General features: G+C 60.1%; 3 protein-coding genes across 3 annotated transcripts; all 3 read left to right on the forward strand.

Annotated features, from left to right (window-relative positions):
- The first annotated feature begins 434 nt into the window (after positions 1-434).
- LOC123721598 (axoneme-associated protein mst101(2)-like) lies at positions 435-2,792 on the forward strand. The gene has a single exon (XM_045680733.1). The coding sequence runs from the start codon at positions 435-437 to the stop codon at positions 2,790-2,792; it is 2,358 nt and encodes a 785-aa protein (XP_045536689.1).
- Positions 2,793-7,514: 4,722 nt separating this feature from the next.
- LOC123721599 lies at positions 7,515-9,869 on the forward strand. The gene has a single exon (XM_045680734.1). It carries the CDS (start codon positions 7,515-7,517, stop codon positions 9,867-9,869), a length of 2,355 nt encoding a protein of 784 aa, XP_045536690.1.
- Positions 9,870-16,333: 6,464 nt separating this feature from the next.
- Positions 16,334-18,601, forward strand: LOC123721600. The gene has a single exon (XM_045680736.1). The coding sequence runs from the start codon at positions 16,334-16,336 to the stop codon at positions 18,599-18,601; it is 2,268 nt and encodes a 755-aa protein (XP_045536692.1).
- The last annotated feature ends 526 nt before the right edge of the window (positions 18,602-19,127 follow it).

Consider the following 19,127-nt stretch of genomic DNA (forward strand, 5'->3'; position numbering starts at 1 on the left):
GGGGCCCTACGCACTGAGCGTGGGGCTGCGAGGAAGAAAACCTCTCTAAAAAATCACCCGGAGGAGGGCACGCCTTCAGGGCGGTGCGGGGCGCGACGTGCACCGAGGTGCCGCCGTGCGGAGTGGTGGGGTGTTCTTCCGCGGGGCTACGCCGGACAGGGCCTCCCATACCGGACAGGCCCGCGGGAAACACCAGTGGACCCTGAGGGGTCGTAGGATGGAGGGCCTTCAAGGCCCTCGGCGCGGCAGGGTCGGTTTGAGTCTTCCGTAAGGCCAAATCAGGCCAGGTCGTGCAAACATCGGAGTGCGGCAGCACTATAAACTGCAGCGGACTTCGGTCGGAGGATGACGGCTTTCAAGGCCGTGCGGGACCTCACCCTGTACCAAAGGCGGTTTCCGGTGTCCGACAACACTGGAAAAAGTAAAAGTAAATGATGGCATCTCCCAAAACACAACTACCCCAGGAGGGTACCTCCGGCACCGCCGGGGGAGAATCCCTCCCCGTGGCTTCGGCTGCGGGCTGCCCCTCGTACTCTGGGGGGGGCAAGGACTGCCTTTCAAATACAAACACAACGACGACCCAGGCTAGGATTATGGAACTGATAGCAAGAGATTTGGACTCAGAAGTGACGAGGCGCCCATCACTGGATGGCGCCGAACTAAAGGAGGTGAGAGTGCGGCTGGAGCGCGTTCCGATCGCGGCGTCTAACGCCCCTCGACAGCGCCTACCGGCACTCAGTGACACGTCGGACTCCGACATGGAGATTGAGGCACCGGAGAACCGTGCAGACCGGCACCCTGGACAATGGGGGAGTCTTGGTCGAAAGCGACATCTAGCCGCCGCATCAGGCGATACAGAGGTGGGACCCTCGCCCAAAGTGGCAGGAACAAGGAAGGGCCGTGGACGGCCGCCTACAACTGGAGAGTACGTCGGGCTCGCCCAGGCGAAGCGGGAGCTGGCAGAGGCCACCCGCCGCCAACTCGAACTGGAAGCGGAGAAGGACGTCGCCGAGCTTACGATGGGGCTACGGTCGACCAGAGCGGGGGTCCGACTCTCAGAGACCTCCGCATCTGAAATAGATGACGAAGATGAGCTGGGCTCGGTGGAACTTGGCGGACAAATTGAGCTTGGCGCAGCGGCAGTGGCGGCCGTCTGCGACAAATCAAATAATCTAAAAGGGACTTCTAAAAAAGCTCTTAAGGAGGCGGTTGCGCAGATCCGGGCGGCGACAAAACGTCTAACGTCGCGGAACATTAACGAAGAGACTAGACTCCTGCGAGCGGTCAACACCCGCCTACAGGCGGAGATGGCCGCACTAAAGAAGGAAGTGGCGGAATTGAAGGCGTGCATGTCGCAGGCGGGGGCGACACCTAAACCCGCCACAGCGACATGCTCGCAATCACCAGAGGAGGAACTGGAGAACCGAATCCTGAGTAGGCTCTCGGACCGGCTCAACGCTCGAATAGACGGGCTAGAGCCGCGCCTGAATCCGGAGCCTCGCCTAAGACCGGCACTGGCTCATGACAGACGCGAGGCGGAAGCCAGACCACCACCCCCGGCAAACCGTCCACGCCACACACCGGCTGAGACCCAGGCAGAACTGCCTGACGAGCGTCGCCCGGATCCGGTCCAATCGGGCTGGATCAAGGTCGGCGCCAAAGGAAAAAAGAAGGCGCCGACCTCTTCTTCAGCGCCGGCCGCCGCCGCTTCTTCTTCTGCTGCGGCCCAACCCGCCCATCCGGGCCAAAAGGCGAAGACGAAAAAGAAGGCCGCTAAAAAGAAGGGCAAGGCCAAAAACCAAGAGACGGGACGCCCCCTCCCGCAGGCGCCTGCTTCCATGAAGGAGACCATGGCGTCGGTGGTTAAGAGGGGCCTGAGAGATAAGGCGCCGACTACCACCAGATCGGCGCCCACGACGAAGAAGAAGGGGCAGGAGAAGGCCAAGTCCTCGCCTAAGTTGCGGGCCCCCAAGACCTCGGCAGTCGTGGTGACCTTACATCCCACGGCTGTGGAGAAGGGGGTCACATACGCCAAGGCTCTCGCTGAGGCGAAACAAAAGGTGAACCTGAAGGATTTAGAAATTGAGAGCGTCCGCTTCAAGCGGGCGGCAACCGGGGCGTCCATCATTGAAATCCCCGGTGCCACTAGCGCGCCAAAGGCAGACCTCCTCGCGGAGAGGCTTCGCGAGGTCTTCGGGAACGGAGGCGACATCACCGTCTCCCGTCCAACTAAAATGTCGGAGCTAATAGTGGCGGGACTAGACGATTCCGTCACAAAAGAAGAAGTGACAGCCGCGGTCGCGGCCAAAGGTGGATGCGCGGCAAACTGTATCAAAGTTGGCACACTCCGCCAGGAGAGGTCCGGCCTATTCGCCGTGTGGGTTTCATGCCCTGTTGAAGCCGCCAAGAGGGTGGTTGAAGGGAAACTTCTCGTCGGATGGGTCTCGGCCAGGGTGAAGCTCCTTGAACGCAGGGAGCTGAGGTGCTTCAGGTGCCTTCACTCTGGCCATGTCAAGGCGCGGTGTACCGCGGAGGTCGACCGGGGGCTTCAATGCTACCGGTGCGGCCAGTTGGGACACCGCGCCGCAGAGTGTCATGCTGCCCCCCACTGCACACTATGTGCGGAGGCCGGGAAGGCAGCCAACCATCTCTTGGGGAGCAAGATATGCTCGGCCCCCAAGAAAAGGATGCTTAGGAGGGTATTTGTTGCGAGCAGAGCCAGCCCGCAACAGGCACAATCACCACCGAGCGGTGAAGAAGTAGAGATGGAGACAGAAAACACCACAAAATGACGACGACGGCTAATAATAAATACCTGCAAGCCAACATCAACCACTGCGCCAGAGCTCAGGATTTATTGATCCAAAGCATGGTGCAGTGGTCGATAGATGTTACGGTGGTGACTGAGCCTTACTTCATTCCCACGAGAAATAACTGGGTGGGCGATGACGACGGGCTGGCGGCAATAGTGGTGTCAAGCGACGTCGCAATAAGGAGGTCTCGGAAAGGTCGAGGAGTCGTTGCGGCGTTGTGCGGCGATGTGATGGTGGTCGCGGTATATTTCTCGCCAAACCGGCCACTATCCGAATTCGAGGCATTCCTAGGGGAAATGGACTCGGTCCTGGCCTGGTGCCGTCCAAACCGGATCGTTGCGGCTGGCGATCTTAACGCAAAGTCCACGGTCTGGGGATGCCCTGCCACGGACGCGAGAGGAGAACTGGTGGAGGAGTGGCTCGCCTCGAATGGTCTGGTCGTTCTTAATGTGGGAAACACGGACACATGCGTGCGGATGCAGGGTGGCTCCATTGTGGACGTGTCCTTCGCCAGCGCGGACCTGGCACGAACCGTCCGGGACTGGGCAGTCCTGGAGGGTGTGGAGACTTTGTCCGACCACAGGTATATTCGGTTTGACGTCTCCCCCCTCCCTGGCGGTTCCGGTCCCGGGCGTGTTGCGTCGTCGTCGGAGATCGGCCCGAGGTGGGCCCTCAAAAAACTTGACGGGGAAGCGGCGATCCAGGCGTCTCTGGTCGCAAGCTGGAACCCAACACCGAACGTGACGGAAGTAGAGTCCGAGTCGCGGTGGCTCCATGAAGCGGTCACGCACATTTGCGACGTCGCGATGCCCCGCGTGGTGCGGCCGCCGGCTCGGACGGCGGTGTATTGGTGGTCGGAAGATCTTGGTCGTCTTCGTGTGTCCTGCGTGTCAGCAAGGCGGCAGTACTCTCGGTATCGTCGTCGCCGTAGACGAAGCGGGCACACGGAGGATGAGGAGAGACGCCTCTACACCGCCTACCAGGACGCGAAAAAGGCCCTCAGGGTGGCCATTGCGGAGGCGAAGGAGGGGGCTTGGCAGGAGCTGCTGGCGTCGCTGGATGTTGACCCCTGGGGTAGGCCATATCGGCTCGTAATGAGCAAGCTCAGGCCCTGGGCCCCACCCCTAACGGCGAGCTTAGACCCGGAAGTCCTAAACAGAGTAGTGGAGTCCTTGTTCCCCTCCATGAGGGAGGATTTCGTTGCACCTAAAATGGTGTTTGCGCCAGGAACGTCAAATCATGATGCGGACGGGGAAGTCCCGGAAGTGGAAGAGAGGGAACTGTGGGCGGCTGTGTCTCGGCTTCAGGCCAAAAACACCGCCCCAGGCCCCGATGGGATCCCCGGACGCATATGGGTCCTGGCGCTCAAGAACGGGTTAGATAGCAGGTTCCGAGATCTTCTCACTCGGTGCCTCAGAGAGAATATTTTCCCAAGCGAATGGAAGACGGGGAAACTCGTACTTATTGCGAAGGCAGGAAGACCGGCAGATTCTCCCTCGGCGTATCGTCCAATCGTCCTGCTCGGGGAGGCGGGTAAGCTTTTTGAGCGCGTTATTGCGACCCGCCTCACAGAACACCTCGACCGAGTAGGGCCAAATTTGGCAGACTGCCAGTATGGTTTCCGGCGCGGCCGCTCTACTATCGATGCTATTGCACGGGTGAGGGCCGTCGCCGAAGAGGAGGTCCTTAAGGGCGGCGTCGTCTTGGCGGTATCTTTAGATATCGCCAACGCTTTTAACACGCTGCCTCACGCTTGTATAATGGAGGCCCTTTGTTTTCATGGGGTCCCGTTGTACTTGCGTGAGACGATTAAGGCCTACCTATCGGACAGGACAGTGGTATATCCCACAACTACCGGATTGGGACAGAGAAGAGTGTCGTGCGGCGTCCCACAGGGTTCCGTTTTAGGGCCATTACTGTGGAACGTCGGTTACGACTGGGTCCTTCGCGGCCCGACTCTCCGTGGCGTTAGCGTCGTCTGTTACGCGGACGACACACTGGTGTTGGCAAGGGGCAGTAGCTATCGGGAAGCGAGTGTGTTAGCTACTGCCGGAGTAGCCCAAGTAGTGGGCAGGATTAGAAGTCTGGGCCTGACGGTGGCCTTGGAGAAGTCCGAAGCCCTGTGTTTCCACGGGCCTCGCCGAGCGCCACCGCCAGGCGCTCATCTAATTGTGGGCGGAGTTTCCATCGGCGTCGGGTCCACAATGAAGTATCTGGGAGTTGTACTCGACAGCCGGTGGAACTTCCAAGAACATTTCCGGCAGATGGCTCCGAAGCTCGCGCGCACTTCGTTCGCCCTGAGCAGGTTATTGCCTAATCTGGGCGGACCGAGCGCGAGTTGCCGGCGTCTCTATGCCGGAATTGTTAGATCGATGGCGTTGTACGGAGCCCCTATCTGGGCGGATGCCCTCGAGCGCCGCAATAAAGCCCAACTGCGCAGATCGCAGAGGGTAGTGGCGCTCCGAGCGGCTCGAGCATACCGCACCGTGTCGCTGGAGGCAGCATGCGTTCTAGCTGGGACTCCCCCATGGGAGCTGGAGGCGTCGGCGTTGGCGGAGGTCTATTGGAAGTCCGCCGACGTCAAAAGTCGGGGAGAGATCCCAAGTGGAGAAGAAATTGGAGAATGGCGAAAGAGCGCTAAGGATTCAGTCCAGCGCTGCTGGCTCGAACAGCTGAGCCAGCCGGGAGCGGGTCACCGCACCATAGCGGCGATTCGCCCCGTCATAAAAGAATGGTTGACGAGACGATGGGGTGCACTCTCATATCGCCTAGTGCAGGTCCTTTCGGGGCATGGCTGCTTCGGGAGGTACCTGTGCAACGTGGCCAGACGGGAGCGCACTCCGCAGTGCCGATTCTGTGATGCCGCGGAAGACGACGCGGATCACACATTGACGTTCTGCACAGCATGGGCTGAGGAGAGAGCCGTGCTTGTGCACCAAATAGGAGTTGACATCTCGCTGCCGGCCGTCGTTTCTGCGATGGTCGGCAGTGAACCCGGATGGAGTGCCGTCGCCGCCTTTTGCGAGGCGGTGATGAAGAAAAAGGAAGAGGACGAGCGGCGCCGGGAGGATGATCCGGAGGAGGATCCCGTGCGCCGCCGCCGACCGATGCGCCGACGCCGGGCTTTTGCCCAGGCGTCTTAATAGTTTTATTTCACAAAGACGTGTTGGTCGGTGCCGGGTTGGGGGACCCGGTAGGAGTAGGGCGGCAGTTCTCCGTCGCCCACTCGGAGGTGATTAATGTGGCCATGTGCGCCACGAGAGATGGGTCCTAAAAGGACAAACGCTCTGCCGGGACAAGGATAAGGGAAACTGTCACCTTAGCCCCGGCACAAGCGGGATGGCGGTTTCGAGGAGTTTTGGTCGGTAGTAGCCCCTCCGGTCATATACGGGCCGGGGGAGCGGCTGAGTCCGACACACCTGCCCGCTCCCTCCCCCGAGCGGGTAGACGGCTCATAAACGGGTTTCTCCTCGTAAAAAAAAAAAAAAAAAAAAAAAAAAAAAAAAAAAAAAAAAAAAAAAAGGTTCCACGTCCCCACGGACCTGCTCGGTTGTCCGAGTGGGCGGAGAGGTGAACTCCGACGTGGCGCGTCCCCGGGTGGTGGATAGGGGAACGCCCCGGCATATTGCTGGGGTAGGGCTTTTTTCGCCCCGCGAACCAAACACCAAAACCCGTAAGTCCGCACTGAGCGGAAACGGGGGCTCTGCGCACTGAGCGTGGGGCCGCGAGGAAGAAAACCTCTATAAAAATCACCCGGTGGTGACACCACACTTGGTCGCCCACTGGTCTTTATGATCGGTGGACGCCAAGTAAACCGTAAGTCCGCACTGAGCGGAAACGGGGGCTCTGCGCACTGAGCGTGGGGCCGCGAGGAAGAAAACCTCTATAAAAAATTACCCGGTGGTGACACCACACTTGGCCGCCCACTGGTCTTTATGATCGGTGGACGCCAAGTAGACCGTAAGTCCGCACTGAGCGGAAACGGGGGCTCTGCGCACTGAGCGTGGGGCCGCGAGGAAGAAAACCTCTATAAAAAATTACCCGGTGGCGACACCACACTTGGCCCCCACTGGTCTTTATGATCAGTGGACGCCAAGTAAACCGTAATCCGCACTGAGCGGACCGGGGGCCCTGCGCATTGAGCGTGGGGCTGCGAGGAAGAAAACCTCTCTAAAAAATCACCCGGTGGCAACACCACACTTGGCCGCCCACCGGTCTTTATGATCGGTGGACGCCAAGTAAACCGTAATCCGCACTTAGCGGACCGGGGGCCCTACGCACTGAGCGTGGGGCTGCGAGGAAGAAAACCTCTCTAAAAAATCACCCGGAGGAGGGCACGCCTTCAGGGCGGTGCGGGGCGCGACGTGCACCGAGGTGCCGCCGTGCGGAGTGGTGGGGTGTTCTTCCGCGGGGCTACGCCGGACAGGGCCTCCCATACCGGACAGGCCCGCGGGAAACACCAGTGGACCCTGAGGGGTCGTAGGATGGAGGGCCTTCAAGGCCCTCGGCGCGGCAGGGTCGGTTTGAGTCTTCCGTAAGGCCAAATCAGGCCAGGTCGTGCAAACATCGGAGTGCGGCAGCACTATAAACTGCAGCGGACTTCGGTCGGAGGATGACGGCCTTCAAGGCCGTGCGGGACCTCACCCTGTACCAAAGGCGGTTTCCGGTGTCCGACAACACTGGAAAAAGTAAAAGTAAATGATGGCATCTCCCAAAACACAACTACCCCAGGAGGGTACCTCCGGCACCGCCGGGGGAGAATCCCTCCCCGTGGCTTCGGCCGCGGGCTGCCCCTCGTACTCTGGGGGGGGCAAGGACTGCCTTTCAAATACGACAACAACGACGACCCAGGCTAGGATTATGGAACTGATAGCAAGAGATTTGGACTCAGAAGTAACGAGGCGCCCATCACTGGATGGCGCCGAATTAAAGGAGGTGAGAGTGCGGCTGGAGCGCGTTCCGATCGCGGCGTCTAACGCCCCTCGACAGCGCCTACCGGCACTCAGTGATACGTCGGACTCCGACATGGAGGTTGAGGCACCGGAGAACCGTGCAGACCGGCACCCTGGACAATGGGGGAGTCTTGGACGGAAACGACACCGGGATACAGTCGCCGCACCAGGCGACACAGAGACGGGACCCTCGCCCAAAGTGGCAGGTACAAGGAAAGGCCGAGGACGGCCACCGACAACTGGTGAATACGTTGGGCTCGCCAAGGCGAAACAGGAGCTGGCAGAGGCCACCCGTCGCCAACTAGAGTGGGAGGCGGAGAAAGATGTCGCCGAGCTCACGATGGGGCTACGGTCGACCAGAGCGGGGGTCCGACTTTCAGAGACCTCCGCATCTGAACCGGACGATGAAGGCGAGTTGGGCTCCGCAGAATTAGGCGGTCAAATAGAGCTTGGCGCAGCGGCCGTGGCGGCCGTCTGCGAAAAATCAAACAATCTGAAAGGCACATCGAAGAAAGCTCTTAAGGAGGCGGTAGCGCAGATCCGGGCGGCGGCAAAATGTCTGACGTCACGGAACGTTAATGAGGAGACGAGACTGTTGCGAGCGGCCAACTCCCGCCTACAGGCGGAAATGGCCGCACTAAAGAAGGAAGTGGCGGAATTGAAGGCGTGCGTGTCGCAGGCGGGGACGACACCTAAACCCGCCACAGCGACATGCTCGCAATCACCAGAGGAGGAACTGGAGAACCGAATCCTGAGCAGGCTCTCGGACCGGCTCAACGCTCGAATAGACGGGCTAGAGCCGCGCCTGAATCCGGAGCCTCGCCTAAGACCGGCACTGGCTCATGACAGACGCGAGGCGGAAGCCAGACCACCCCCGGCAAGCCGTCCACGCCAAACACCGGAGATGACCCAGGCGGAATTGCCTGAAGTGCGCCTTCCTGAAACAGTCCAATCGGGCTGGATCAAGGTTGGCGCAAAAGGAAAGAAGAAGGCGCCGACCTCTACATCGGCGCCGGCCGCCGCTTCCTCTTCTGCCGCGGCCCAACCCGCCCATCCGGGCCAAAAGGCGAAGACGATAAGGAAGGCCAATAAAAAGAAGAACAAGGCCAAAAAACCAGAGACGGGACGTCCCCTCCCGCCGGCGCCCGCTTCCATGAAGGAGACCATGGCGTCGGTGGTTAAGAGGGGCCTGAGAGAAAAGGCGCCGACTACCACCAGATCGGCGCCCCCGACGAAGAAAAAGGGGCAGGAAAAGATCAAGTCCTCACCTAAGCTGCGGGCCCCCAAGACCTCGGCAGTCGTGGTGACCTTACATCCCACGGCTGTGGAGAAAGGGGTCACATACGCCAAGGCTCTGGCGGAGGCGAAACAAAAAGTTAACCTCAAGGATTTGGAAATAGAGAGCGTCCGCTTCAAGCGGGCGGCAACCGGGGCGTCCATCATCGAAATCCCCGGTGCCACTAGCGCGCCAAAGGCAGACCTCCTCGCGGAGAGGCTTCGCGAGGTCTTCGGGAACGGAGGCGACATCACCGTCTCCCGTCCAACGAAAATGTCGGAGTTGATAGTAGCGGGACTTGACGATTCCGTAACTAAGGAAGAGGTGACAGCTGCGGTTGCGGCCAAAGGTGGATGCGCGGCCAACTGCATTAAAGTAGGCACACTCCGCCAGGAGAGGTCCGGTCTATTTGCCGTGTGGGTTTCCTGCCCCGTTGAGGCCGCCAAGAGGGTGGTTGAGGGGAAGCTCCTCGTCGGATGGGTCTCGGCCAGGGTGAAGCTCCTTGAACGAAGGGAGCTAAGGTGCTTCAAGTGCCTTCACTCTGGCCATGTCAAGGCGCGGTGTACTGCGGAGGTCGACCGGGGGCTTCAGTGCTACCGGTGCGGCCAGTTGGGACACCGCTCCGCAGAGTGTCATGCTGCCCCCCACTGCACACTGTGTGCGGAGGCTGGGAAAGCATCAAATCATCGCTTGGGGAGCAAGTTATGCTCGGCCCCCAAGAAAAGGATGTTCAGCAGGGTATTTGTTGCGAGCAGAGCCAGCCCGCAACAGGCACAACCACCACCGAGCGGTGAAGTAGAGATGGAGACCGAAAGTACTACAAAATAATGACGACGACGGCTACTAAATACATGCAAGCCAACATCAACCACTGCGCCAGAGCTCAGGATTTATTGATCCAAAGCATGGTGCAGTGGTCGATAGATGTTACGGTGGTGACTGAGCCCTACTTCATTCCCACGAGAAACAACTGGGTGGGCGATGACGACGGGCTGGCGGCAATCGCGGTGTCAAGCGACGTCGTTATAAGGAGGTCTCGGAAAGGTCGAGGAGTCGTTGCGGCGTTGTGCGGCGAGGTGATGGTGGTCGCGGCATATTTCTCGCCAAACCGGCCTCTCTCTGATTTCGAAGCGTTTCTCGTGGAAATGGACTCGGTCCTGGCCTGGTGCCGCCCAAACCGGATCGTCGTGGCCGGCGATCTGAACGCTAAGTCTACGATCTGGGGGTGCCCTACCACGGATGCGAGGGGAGAATTGGTGGAGGAGTGGCTTGCCTCGAATGGGCTGGTCGTCCTGAACGTAGGGAACACGGAAACATGCGTGCGGATGCAGGGTGGCTCAATTGTAGACGTGTCCTTCGCCAGTACGGACCTGGCACGAACCGTCCGGGACTGGGCAGTCCTGGAGGGTGTGGAGACTTTGTCTGACCACAGGTATATTCGGTTTGACGTCTCCCCCCTCCCTGGCGGTTCCGGTCCCGGGCGTGTTGCGTCGTCGTCGGAGATCGGCCCGAGGTGGGCCCTCAAAAAACTTGACGGGGAAGCGGCGATCCAGGCGTCTCTGGTCGCAAGCTGGAACCCAACACCGAACGTGACGGAAGTAGAGTCCGAGTCGCGGTGGCTCCACGAAGCGGTCACGCACATTTGTGACGTCGCGATGCCCCGCGTGGTGCGGCCGCCGGCTCGGACGGCGGTGTATTGGTGGTCGGAAGATCTTGGTCGTCTTCGTGTGTCCTGCGTGTCAGCAAGGCGGCAATACTCAAGATATCGTCGTCGCCGTAGACGAAGCGGGCACACCGAGGAAGAGGAGAGGCGCCTCTACACCGCCTACCAGGACGCGAAAAAGGCCCTCAGGGTGGCCATCGCTGTTGCGAAGGAGGAGGCCTGGCAGGAGCTGCTGGCGTCGTTAGAAGTCGACCCCTGGGGTCGACCATATCGGCTCGTAATGAGCAAGCTCAGGCCCTGGGCCCCACCCCTAACGGCGAGCATGGATCCGGAGGTCCTGAACAGAGTGGTGGAGACCTTGTTCCCCTCCATGAGGGAGGATTTCGTTGCACCCAAAATGGTGTTTGCGCCAGCGACGTCAAATCGTGATGCGGACGGGGAAGTCCCGGAAGTGGAAGAGAGGGAACTGTGGGCGGCTGTGTCTCGGCTTCAGGCCAAAAACACCGCCCCAGGCCCCGATGGGATCCCCGGACGCATATGGGTCCTGGCGCTCAAGAATGGTCTAGATAGTAGGTTCCGAGATCTTCTCACCCGGTGCCTTAGAGAGAATATTTTCCCAGACGAATGGAAGACGGGGAAACTCGTACTTATTGCGAAGGCAGGAAGACCGGCAGATTCTCCCTCGGCGTATCGCCCAATCGTCCTGCTCGGGGAGGCGGGTAAGCTTTTTGAGCGCGTTATTGCGACCCGCCTCACAGAACACCTCGACCGAGTAGGGCCAAATTTGGCAGACTGCCAGTATGGTTTCCGGCGCGGCCGCTCTACCATCGATGCTATTGCACGGGTGAGGGCCGTCGCCGAAGAGGAGGTCCTTAAGGGCGGCGTCGTCTTGGCGGTATCTTTAGATATCGCCAACGCTTTTAACACGCTGCCTCACGCTTGTATAATGGAGGCCCTATGTTTTCATGGGGTCCCGTTGTACTTGCGTGAGACGATTAAGGCCTACCTATCGGACAGGACAGTGGTATATCCCACAACCACCGGATTAGGACAAAGAAGAGTGTCGTGCGGCGTTCCACAGGGTTCCGTTTTAGGGCCACTACTGTGGAACGTCGGTTACGACTGGGTCCTTCGTGGCCCAACTCTCCGTGGCGTTAGCGTCGTCTGCTACGCGGATGATACACTGGTGTTGGCAAGGGGCAGTAGCTATCGGGAAGCGAGTGTGCTAGCTACTGCCGGAGTAGCCCAAGTAGTGGGCAGGATTAGAAGTCTGGGCCTGACGGTGGCCCTGGAGAAGTCCGAAGCCCTGTGTTTCCACGGGCCTCGCCGAGCGCCACCGCCAGGCGCTCATCTGATTGTGGGCGGAGTTTCCATCGGCGTCGGGTCTACAATGAAATATCTCGGAGTTGTACTCGACAGCCGGTGGAACTTCCAAGAACATTTCCGGCAGATGGCACCAAAGCTCGCGCGCACTTCGTTCGCCCTGAGCAGGTTATTGCCTAATCTGGGCGGACCGAGCGCGAGTTGCCGGCGTCTCTATGCCGGAATTGTTAGATCGATGGCGTTGTACGGGGCCCCTATTTGGGCGGATGCCCTCGAGCGCCGCAACAAAGCCCAATTGCGCAGATCGCAGAGAGTAGTGGCGCTTCGAGCCGCACGAGCATACCGCACCGTATCACTGGAGGCGGCATGCGTGCTGGCCGGGACTCCCCCATGGGAGCTGGAGGCGTCGGCGTTGGCGGAGGTCTACTGGAAGTCCGCCGACGCCAAAAGTCGGGGAGAGGTCCCAAGTAGGGAAGAAATTGGAGAATGGCGAAAGAGCGCAAAGGATTCAATCCAGCGCTGCTGGCTCGAACAGCTGAGCCAGCCGGGAGCGGGTCACCGTACCATAGCGGCGATTCGCCCCGTTCTCAAAGATTGGTTGACGAGACGATGGGGTGCACTCTCATATCGCCTAGTGCAGATCCTCTCGGGGCATGGCTGCTTCGGGAGGTACCTGTGCAACGTGGCCAGACGGGAGCGCACTCCACAGTGCCGATTCTGTGGCGCTGCAGAGGACGACGCGGCACACACCCTGACATACTGCACAGCATGGGCGGAGGAGCGAGCCGTGCTTGTGAACAACATCGGAGATGACATCTCGCTGCCGGCCGTTGTATCTGCGATGGTCGGTAGTGAATCTGGATGGAGCGCCGTCGCCGCCTTTTGCGAGGCGGTGATGGAAAAGAAGGAAGTGGACGAGCGACGCCGGGAGGATGATCCGGAGGAGGATCCCGTGCGCCGCCGCCGACCGATGCGCCGACGCCGGGCTTTTGCCCAGGCGTCTTAGTAGTCTTATCATCAAAGACGTGTTGGTCGGCGCCGGGTTGGGGGACCCGGTAGGAGTAGGGCGATAGTTCTCCGTCGCCCACTCGGAGATGGTTGATGTGGCCATAAAATGCGTCACGAGAGATGTGTCTTGCTAAAGGACAAACGCCCGCCGGGGACAAGGATAAGGGTAACTGTCACCTTACCCCCGGCACTGGCGGGATGGCGGTTTCGAGGAGTTTTGGTCGGTAGTAGCCCCTCCGGTCATATACGGGCCGGGGGAGCGGCTGAGTCCGACACACCTGCCCGCTCCCCCCCGAGCGGGTGGACGGCTCATAAACGGGTTTCTCCTCGTAAAAAAAAAAAAAAAAAAAGGTTCCACGTCCCCATCGCACTGAGGCACCTCGGGGACCGCCTACGCTGCCTCTTCAACGATTGTCTGGCAGCGGGGCACTTCCCTGAGGTGTGGAAGGAGGGGCGGCTGGTCCTTATAAGGAAAGAAGGCCGCCCCGCGGACTCTCCGTCGGGATACCGCCCGCTGGTGATGCTGGATGAGGCCGGGAAGCTGCTAGAGCGAGTTATAGCTGCCCGGATCATCCAGCATCTAGCGAGGGATGGGCCGCAGCTTTCGGTGAACCAATTCGGGTTCCGGTCAGGACGATCCACCTTGGACGCCCTGGCCGCCCTGAAGAAGTTCACCGACGAAGCGGCCCAAAAGGGGCAGGGAGCCATGGCGGTGTCATTAGACATCGCCAATGCCTTCGGCTCCCTCCCCTTTGCGGTAATAGAGGAGGCGCTCCGGTACCACGGAGTGCCCCTCTACCTGCGGAGAGTCGTAGGACACTACCTGCAAGGGCGGGTAGTGTCCTACATGGGGAGAACCGGCAGAGAGGAAAGGCGGATGGCCTCCGGTGTTCCACAGGGGTCCGTGCTAGGGCCCCTGCTATGGAACATCGGGTATGACTGGGCCATCCGCGGAGAGGTGCTGTCCCGGATGGCGGTCATCTGCTACGCAGACGACACGCTGGTAGCCGTCCGGGACACCACCTGGAGCCGGCTCGTGAGAAGGGCTGAGGCCGGAGCCACATTGTTGACCCGGAGGATCGAGGCACTAGGCCTCCGAGTGGCCCTCAGTAAGACCGAGGCCCTCTGTTTTAAAGGGCCTCGGTGGAGGGTACCTGCGGGGGCCACCCTCCGGGTCAACGGAGAGGAAGTCCGGGTCAAGGCCCGGATAAAATATCTGGGTCTTGTCCTCGACGGGGGTTGGCGCTTCGGCGATCACTTCCGAGCGCTGACCCCCCGGCTTGTGGGCGCGGCCTCAGCCCTAGCGAGGCTCCTCCCCAACCTCAGCGGTCCGGGTGTACATGCGAGGATGCTGTACACCACGGTCGTCAAGAGTATGGCCCTGTACGGTGCACCGATATGGGCTCGCGCCCTTAATGCACCGAACAGGGCCCTCCTCCGCAGGCCGCAACGCATTGTTGCGGCGCGTGCGTGCCGGGCCTACCGAACGGTAGGCCACGCGGCGGCCTGCGTTTTGGCCGGCACCCCTCCGTGGGAGATCGAGGCGGGAGTGCTGGCCGAAGCCTACTGGGCGCGGGCTAGACAAAGAGCTCGGGGCGAAGCCCCGGTTCCCGAGGAGCTCTCCCGCGCCCGGGAGGCGAGGAGAAGGACGACCGTGGAGCTGTGGGCGAGAGGCCTAGCGCACGCCAAATATGGCGTGCGCACCATAGAGGCCATACGCCCGCAGCTCCCGGAGTGGTGTGGGAGGAGCCACGGCTCCCTCACCTTCCGACTGACACAGGTGCTGTCCGGGCATGGTTGTTTTGGACGGTACCTGTGTCGGATCGGAAGGGAGGTGACGATGCGCTGCCACGAGTGCGGCGCCAGCGAGGATACGGCGCAGCACACACTCGAAGTGTGCTGCGCCTGGAATGATGAGCGCCGCACTCTGGTGGCGGCGATAGACGGCGACCTCTCACTTCCCGGCGTCGTACGCGCCATGTTGGGAAGTGAGAGGTCTTGGAACGTGGTCTCCTCCTTCTGTGAATTAGTCATGTCGCAGAAGGAGGAGAGGGAGCGGGAGCGCGAAGGGGATCCCCTAGCGCCCCCGCTCCGGCAGAGAAGAGTGGGGAGGAGGAGGCGGCAATTCGCTGCTGCCCTTCTCCCCACGCCTTAAATTTTGAGGGCCCGTAGCGGCCAAACGCAGGCGGGGTCACGGAAGTAAGCTAACGCGTTTCCCGTGGCCCCGCCGTAACGCGTGAGAGGGCAGTCTGGTTTTAGTGGGTATTCCGGTCGCCTTGTCTTTCTTCTGCGGCCGGCGAGTCCCACACTCCCCTACGCCATTGCACAGCCCGGCGTAGGGGGTGCGTAAATGCATTTCCAGACTATAAAAAAAAAAAAAAAAAAAAGGTTAGGTTCCACGGACCTCCACGGACCTGCTCGGTTGTCCGAGTGGGCGGAGAGGTGAACTCCGACGTGGCGCGTCCCCGGGTGGTGGATAGGGGAACGCCCCGGCATATTGCTGGGGTAGGGCTTTTTTCGCCCCGCGAACCAAACACCAACAAACCCGTAAGTCCGCACTCAGCGGGAACGGGGGCTCTGCGCCTAGCGTGGGGCCGCGAGGAAGAAAACCTCTATAAAAAATTACCCTGGTGGCAACACCACACTTGGCGCCCACTGGTCTTCATGATCGGTGGACGCCAAGTAAACCGTAAGTCCGCACTGAGCGGAAACGGGGGCCTTGCGCACTGAGCGTGGGGCTGCGAGGAAGAAAACCTCTATAAAAAATCACCCGGTGGCGACACCACACTTGGCCGCCCACTGGTCATTATGATCGGTGGACGCCAAGTAAACCGTAATCCGCACTGAGCGGACCGGGGGCCCTGCGCACTGAGCGTGGGGCTGCGAGGAAGAAAACCTCTCTAAAAAATTACCCGGTGGCGACACCACACTTGGCGCCCACTGGTCTTTATGATCGGTGGACGCCAAGTAAACCGTAATCCGCACTGAGCGGACCGGGGGCCCTGCGCACTGAGCGTAGGGCTGCGAGGAAGAAAACCTCTCTAAAAAATTACCCCTTTCTGGGCGGAAACGCCCCGCGCGGCGGCTGGCTTCGGCCACCGTCGGGCAAACCGTAAGTCCGCACGGAGCGGAAACGGGGGCCCTGCGCACGGAGCGTGGGGCTGCGAGGAAGAAAACCTCTATAAAAAATCACCCTAATCCCAAGCATCGCCGCCCGGCGAAGGGATGAATCGTTGGTGGGAGACCAGCGGCGAGGGCGGCAACACCGGGGGGGGCTTTTAAGGGGAACAAACAAAAAATGGACACGACGAACAAAGAAAAAACTACCCGGGAGGGTCCCGTTCGCGGGGAATCCCTTGGTGGGTCGGACAGCCGGCCCATCGGCCCCATTGTATACGGGGGGGCCATTCGCCGTGTGAAGGAGGAGAGAAGGTTAGGGTCAAATGGAGGAAGCAGAGAGGAGAAGGAAAGAGATAGAGTGAGGAGGCTGTCTGATTCAGACTCGGACAGCAGGGGCTCCATGGCAAGCGCTTCCAGCCGCTTTGCTTCCATGGAGTCCTTAGACCAGGACGGGAGATTTTGGAGTGAGGGCCGCGGCCAGAAGAGGCCCAGAGATAAGGAGTTGAGCGGCAGCTCCACAGACACCCCCGCCAAGGGGGCACACAAGAGAAGAGGACGCGGCCGTCCACCAACCACCGGCGAGTACGTCGGGCTGGCGGCCGCCAAAGAAACTCTGAGAAAGGCGACAGAGGCGGAGATGAGGGCGCGAGCCGAAGCGGAACTCCTCGACTCAGTTCTGGAAGCCCGCAAAACCCGCTCGGCTCTGGTTACGGCAGGTCCATCTTATGCCGCGCCACTGGAAAATGACGAAGACACGGCGACCACCGTCCTCAAACGGATCGGGTCCAGCCTTGACATAGTAGAAAAAGTAGCGAAGAAGTCATCCAATCTTAAGGGGACCTTCGTGCGCGCACTACAAGATGCTGTGAGCGCCATTAAAGAAGACGTTACCGGCCTCGCTCAGAGGTCGATATCTGACGAGACACGTGCGTTGCAGGCTGATAACACCCGCCTGCAAGCCGAGATGACCAGCCTCCGCAAGGAGTTGACGGAGCTGCGTGAGGAGATGGAGAGGGTGCGGAAACAGGGTTCCGCCAACGCCCTCATGGACACGACAATGGAGGCCGTCCCTGTCCGGCCCCCACCACAACCACAAGCAGAATCCTCTCTAGAGGACATATGTCGGGCGGTAATGGTCCAGGTGGGCGGTATGCTCAACGCCCGCCTGGCTTCCTTGGAAGACAGGTTGCTTCCCGCTAAGAACTTGCGACCACCATTGGCGTCTGACAGCAAGAAGAAGAAGAAGGAGACACCTGCGGCCTCCGTGGCTGGCCCATCAAGAGTAGCCCCTGCGGCCCCTGCGGCCCCCGCGGCACCTGCGGCTCCCACAGCTGGCCCGTCTCGGGCGGTCACTGCGGCTCTCCCGACCCCCGGGGGACCTGCAAAACCCAAGAAGAAGAAGAAGGAGAAGAAAAAGAAAAAGAAGAAAGGGCCTGCGACGGTCGCAAAACCACCACCATCGGCTACCGCAACCGCCGCGCCAACCCGCCCCACTAACCCGGACGAACTGCAGGGGAACTGGGCGTGGCTGAGAGTAGGCAAAAATGGAAAGGCCGAAAAAGCGCCAAAGGTGCCCACGACATCCAGGGCACCTCAACGGCGGAACACTGCTGCACCTGCGCCGCGCAAATTAAAAGCGCCGCACAGCTCGGCGGTTGTCGTCACGCTGACCGAAAATGCGATGAAGAAGGGCCTCACATATAGCGCCGTCCTCAAAGAGGCAAAGGAGAAGCTCGATCTCAAAGAGACCATAGGAGTAGAGTCGGTCCAATTCCGCAGGGCGGTCACCGGGGCTACTATCATCCGCATCCCCGGCGCCACCAGCGCCCCAAAGGCAGATATCCTGGCGCAAAAGCTCCAGGAGATATACCAAAATGATGACATCAAGGTCTCCAGACCCGAAAAAATGGTCGACGTCAAAATCGAAGGTCTGGACGACTCTATCACGCCGGAAGAGGTTAAAGAGGCCATAATTAAAAAAGGAGCATGCACGAGCGACCAAGTCCGAGCTGGCCAACTACGCCAAAACAGATCTGGTCTATTCGACATCTGGGCCCAGGTCCCTGTCACAACAGCGAAGAGGCTAGTGACGGGCCGCTTCTTAGTTGGCTGGGTGGCCGCTAAGGTCATCATTGGAAGACCCAGAGAGCTGCGCTGCTACCGCTGTATGCAGCAAGGACATACGGCGAGCCGCTGCGACGCGGAGGACCGCAGCCGGCTATGTTACAACTGTGGACAGGAAGGCCACAAGGCCGCATCCTGCCCGTCGCAACCGAATTGCATCCTGTGCACGGCGGCGGGCAAGGATGCCAAGCACCGGCTGGGGAGTTTAAATTGCTCGGCGCCCAGAAAAACGGTTCCTAAGAGAGCGCTAGCGGAAGTAGCACGTAGCGCGCCCCCACCGAGCGGGGAAGTAATGGAGATAGCGGAAGTTGAGCACAATTAACATGGCCATACGACTTCTTCAAACCAACCTCAACCACTGTGCCCGAGCACAGGATTTGTTCATTCAGAGCTTGGCACAGTGGTCGATAGACTTTGCAGTGGCAGCAGAACCATACCTGGTTCCTGATAGAAGTAATTGGGTGGGGGACCTTGAACATCTTGTCGCGATATACGCAGGCGGCGACCCCCCAATTGCTTCTACCAAGAAAGGAAGAGGCTGTGTCGGCGTCAAACTTGCCGGCATAGTACTGATCGGTGTATATTTCTCGCCAAATCGTCCGTTGACCGAATTTGAGGAATACCTGGACGAAGTAAGTTCCCTCGTCCAGTGGGGAAGACCGCACGGGGTTGTCGTGGCCGGGGACCTAAATGCCAAATCAAGGGCCTGGGGATCCTCGGTCTCAGACAGCCGCGGCGAGGTCCTTTTATCATGGATGGCGCAACATGACCTGGCACCACTCAATACGGGCTCCGTAAACACCTGTGTGCGCATGCAGGGCGGGTCTGTCGTAGATATCACCCTTGCG

This window comes from Papilio machaon, chromosome 13 (assembly GCF_912999745.1).
Source record: "Papilio machaon chromosome 13, ilPapMach1.1, whole genome shotgun sequence".
NCBI lineage: Eukaryota > Metazoa > Arthropoda > Insecta > Lepidoptera > Papilionidae > Papilio > Papilio machaon.

Coding starts and splice junctions, on each gene's coding strand:
- LOC123721599 (XM_045680734.1), top strand. CDS start 7,515: ATGGCATCTCCCAAAACACAACTACCCCAGGAGGGTACCTCCGGCACC.
- LOC123721598 (XM_045680733.1), top strand. CDS start 435: ATGGCATCTCCCAAAACACAACTACCCCAGGAGGGTACCTCCGGCACC.
- LOC123721600 (XM_045680736.1), top strand. CDS start 16,334: ATGGACACGACGAACAAAGAAAAAACTACCCGGGAGGGTCCCGTTCGC.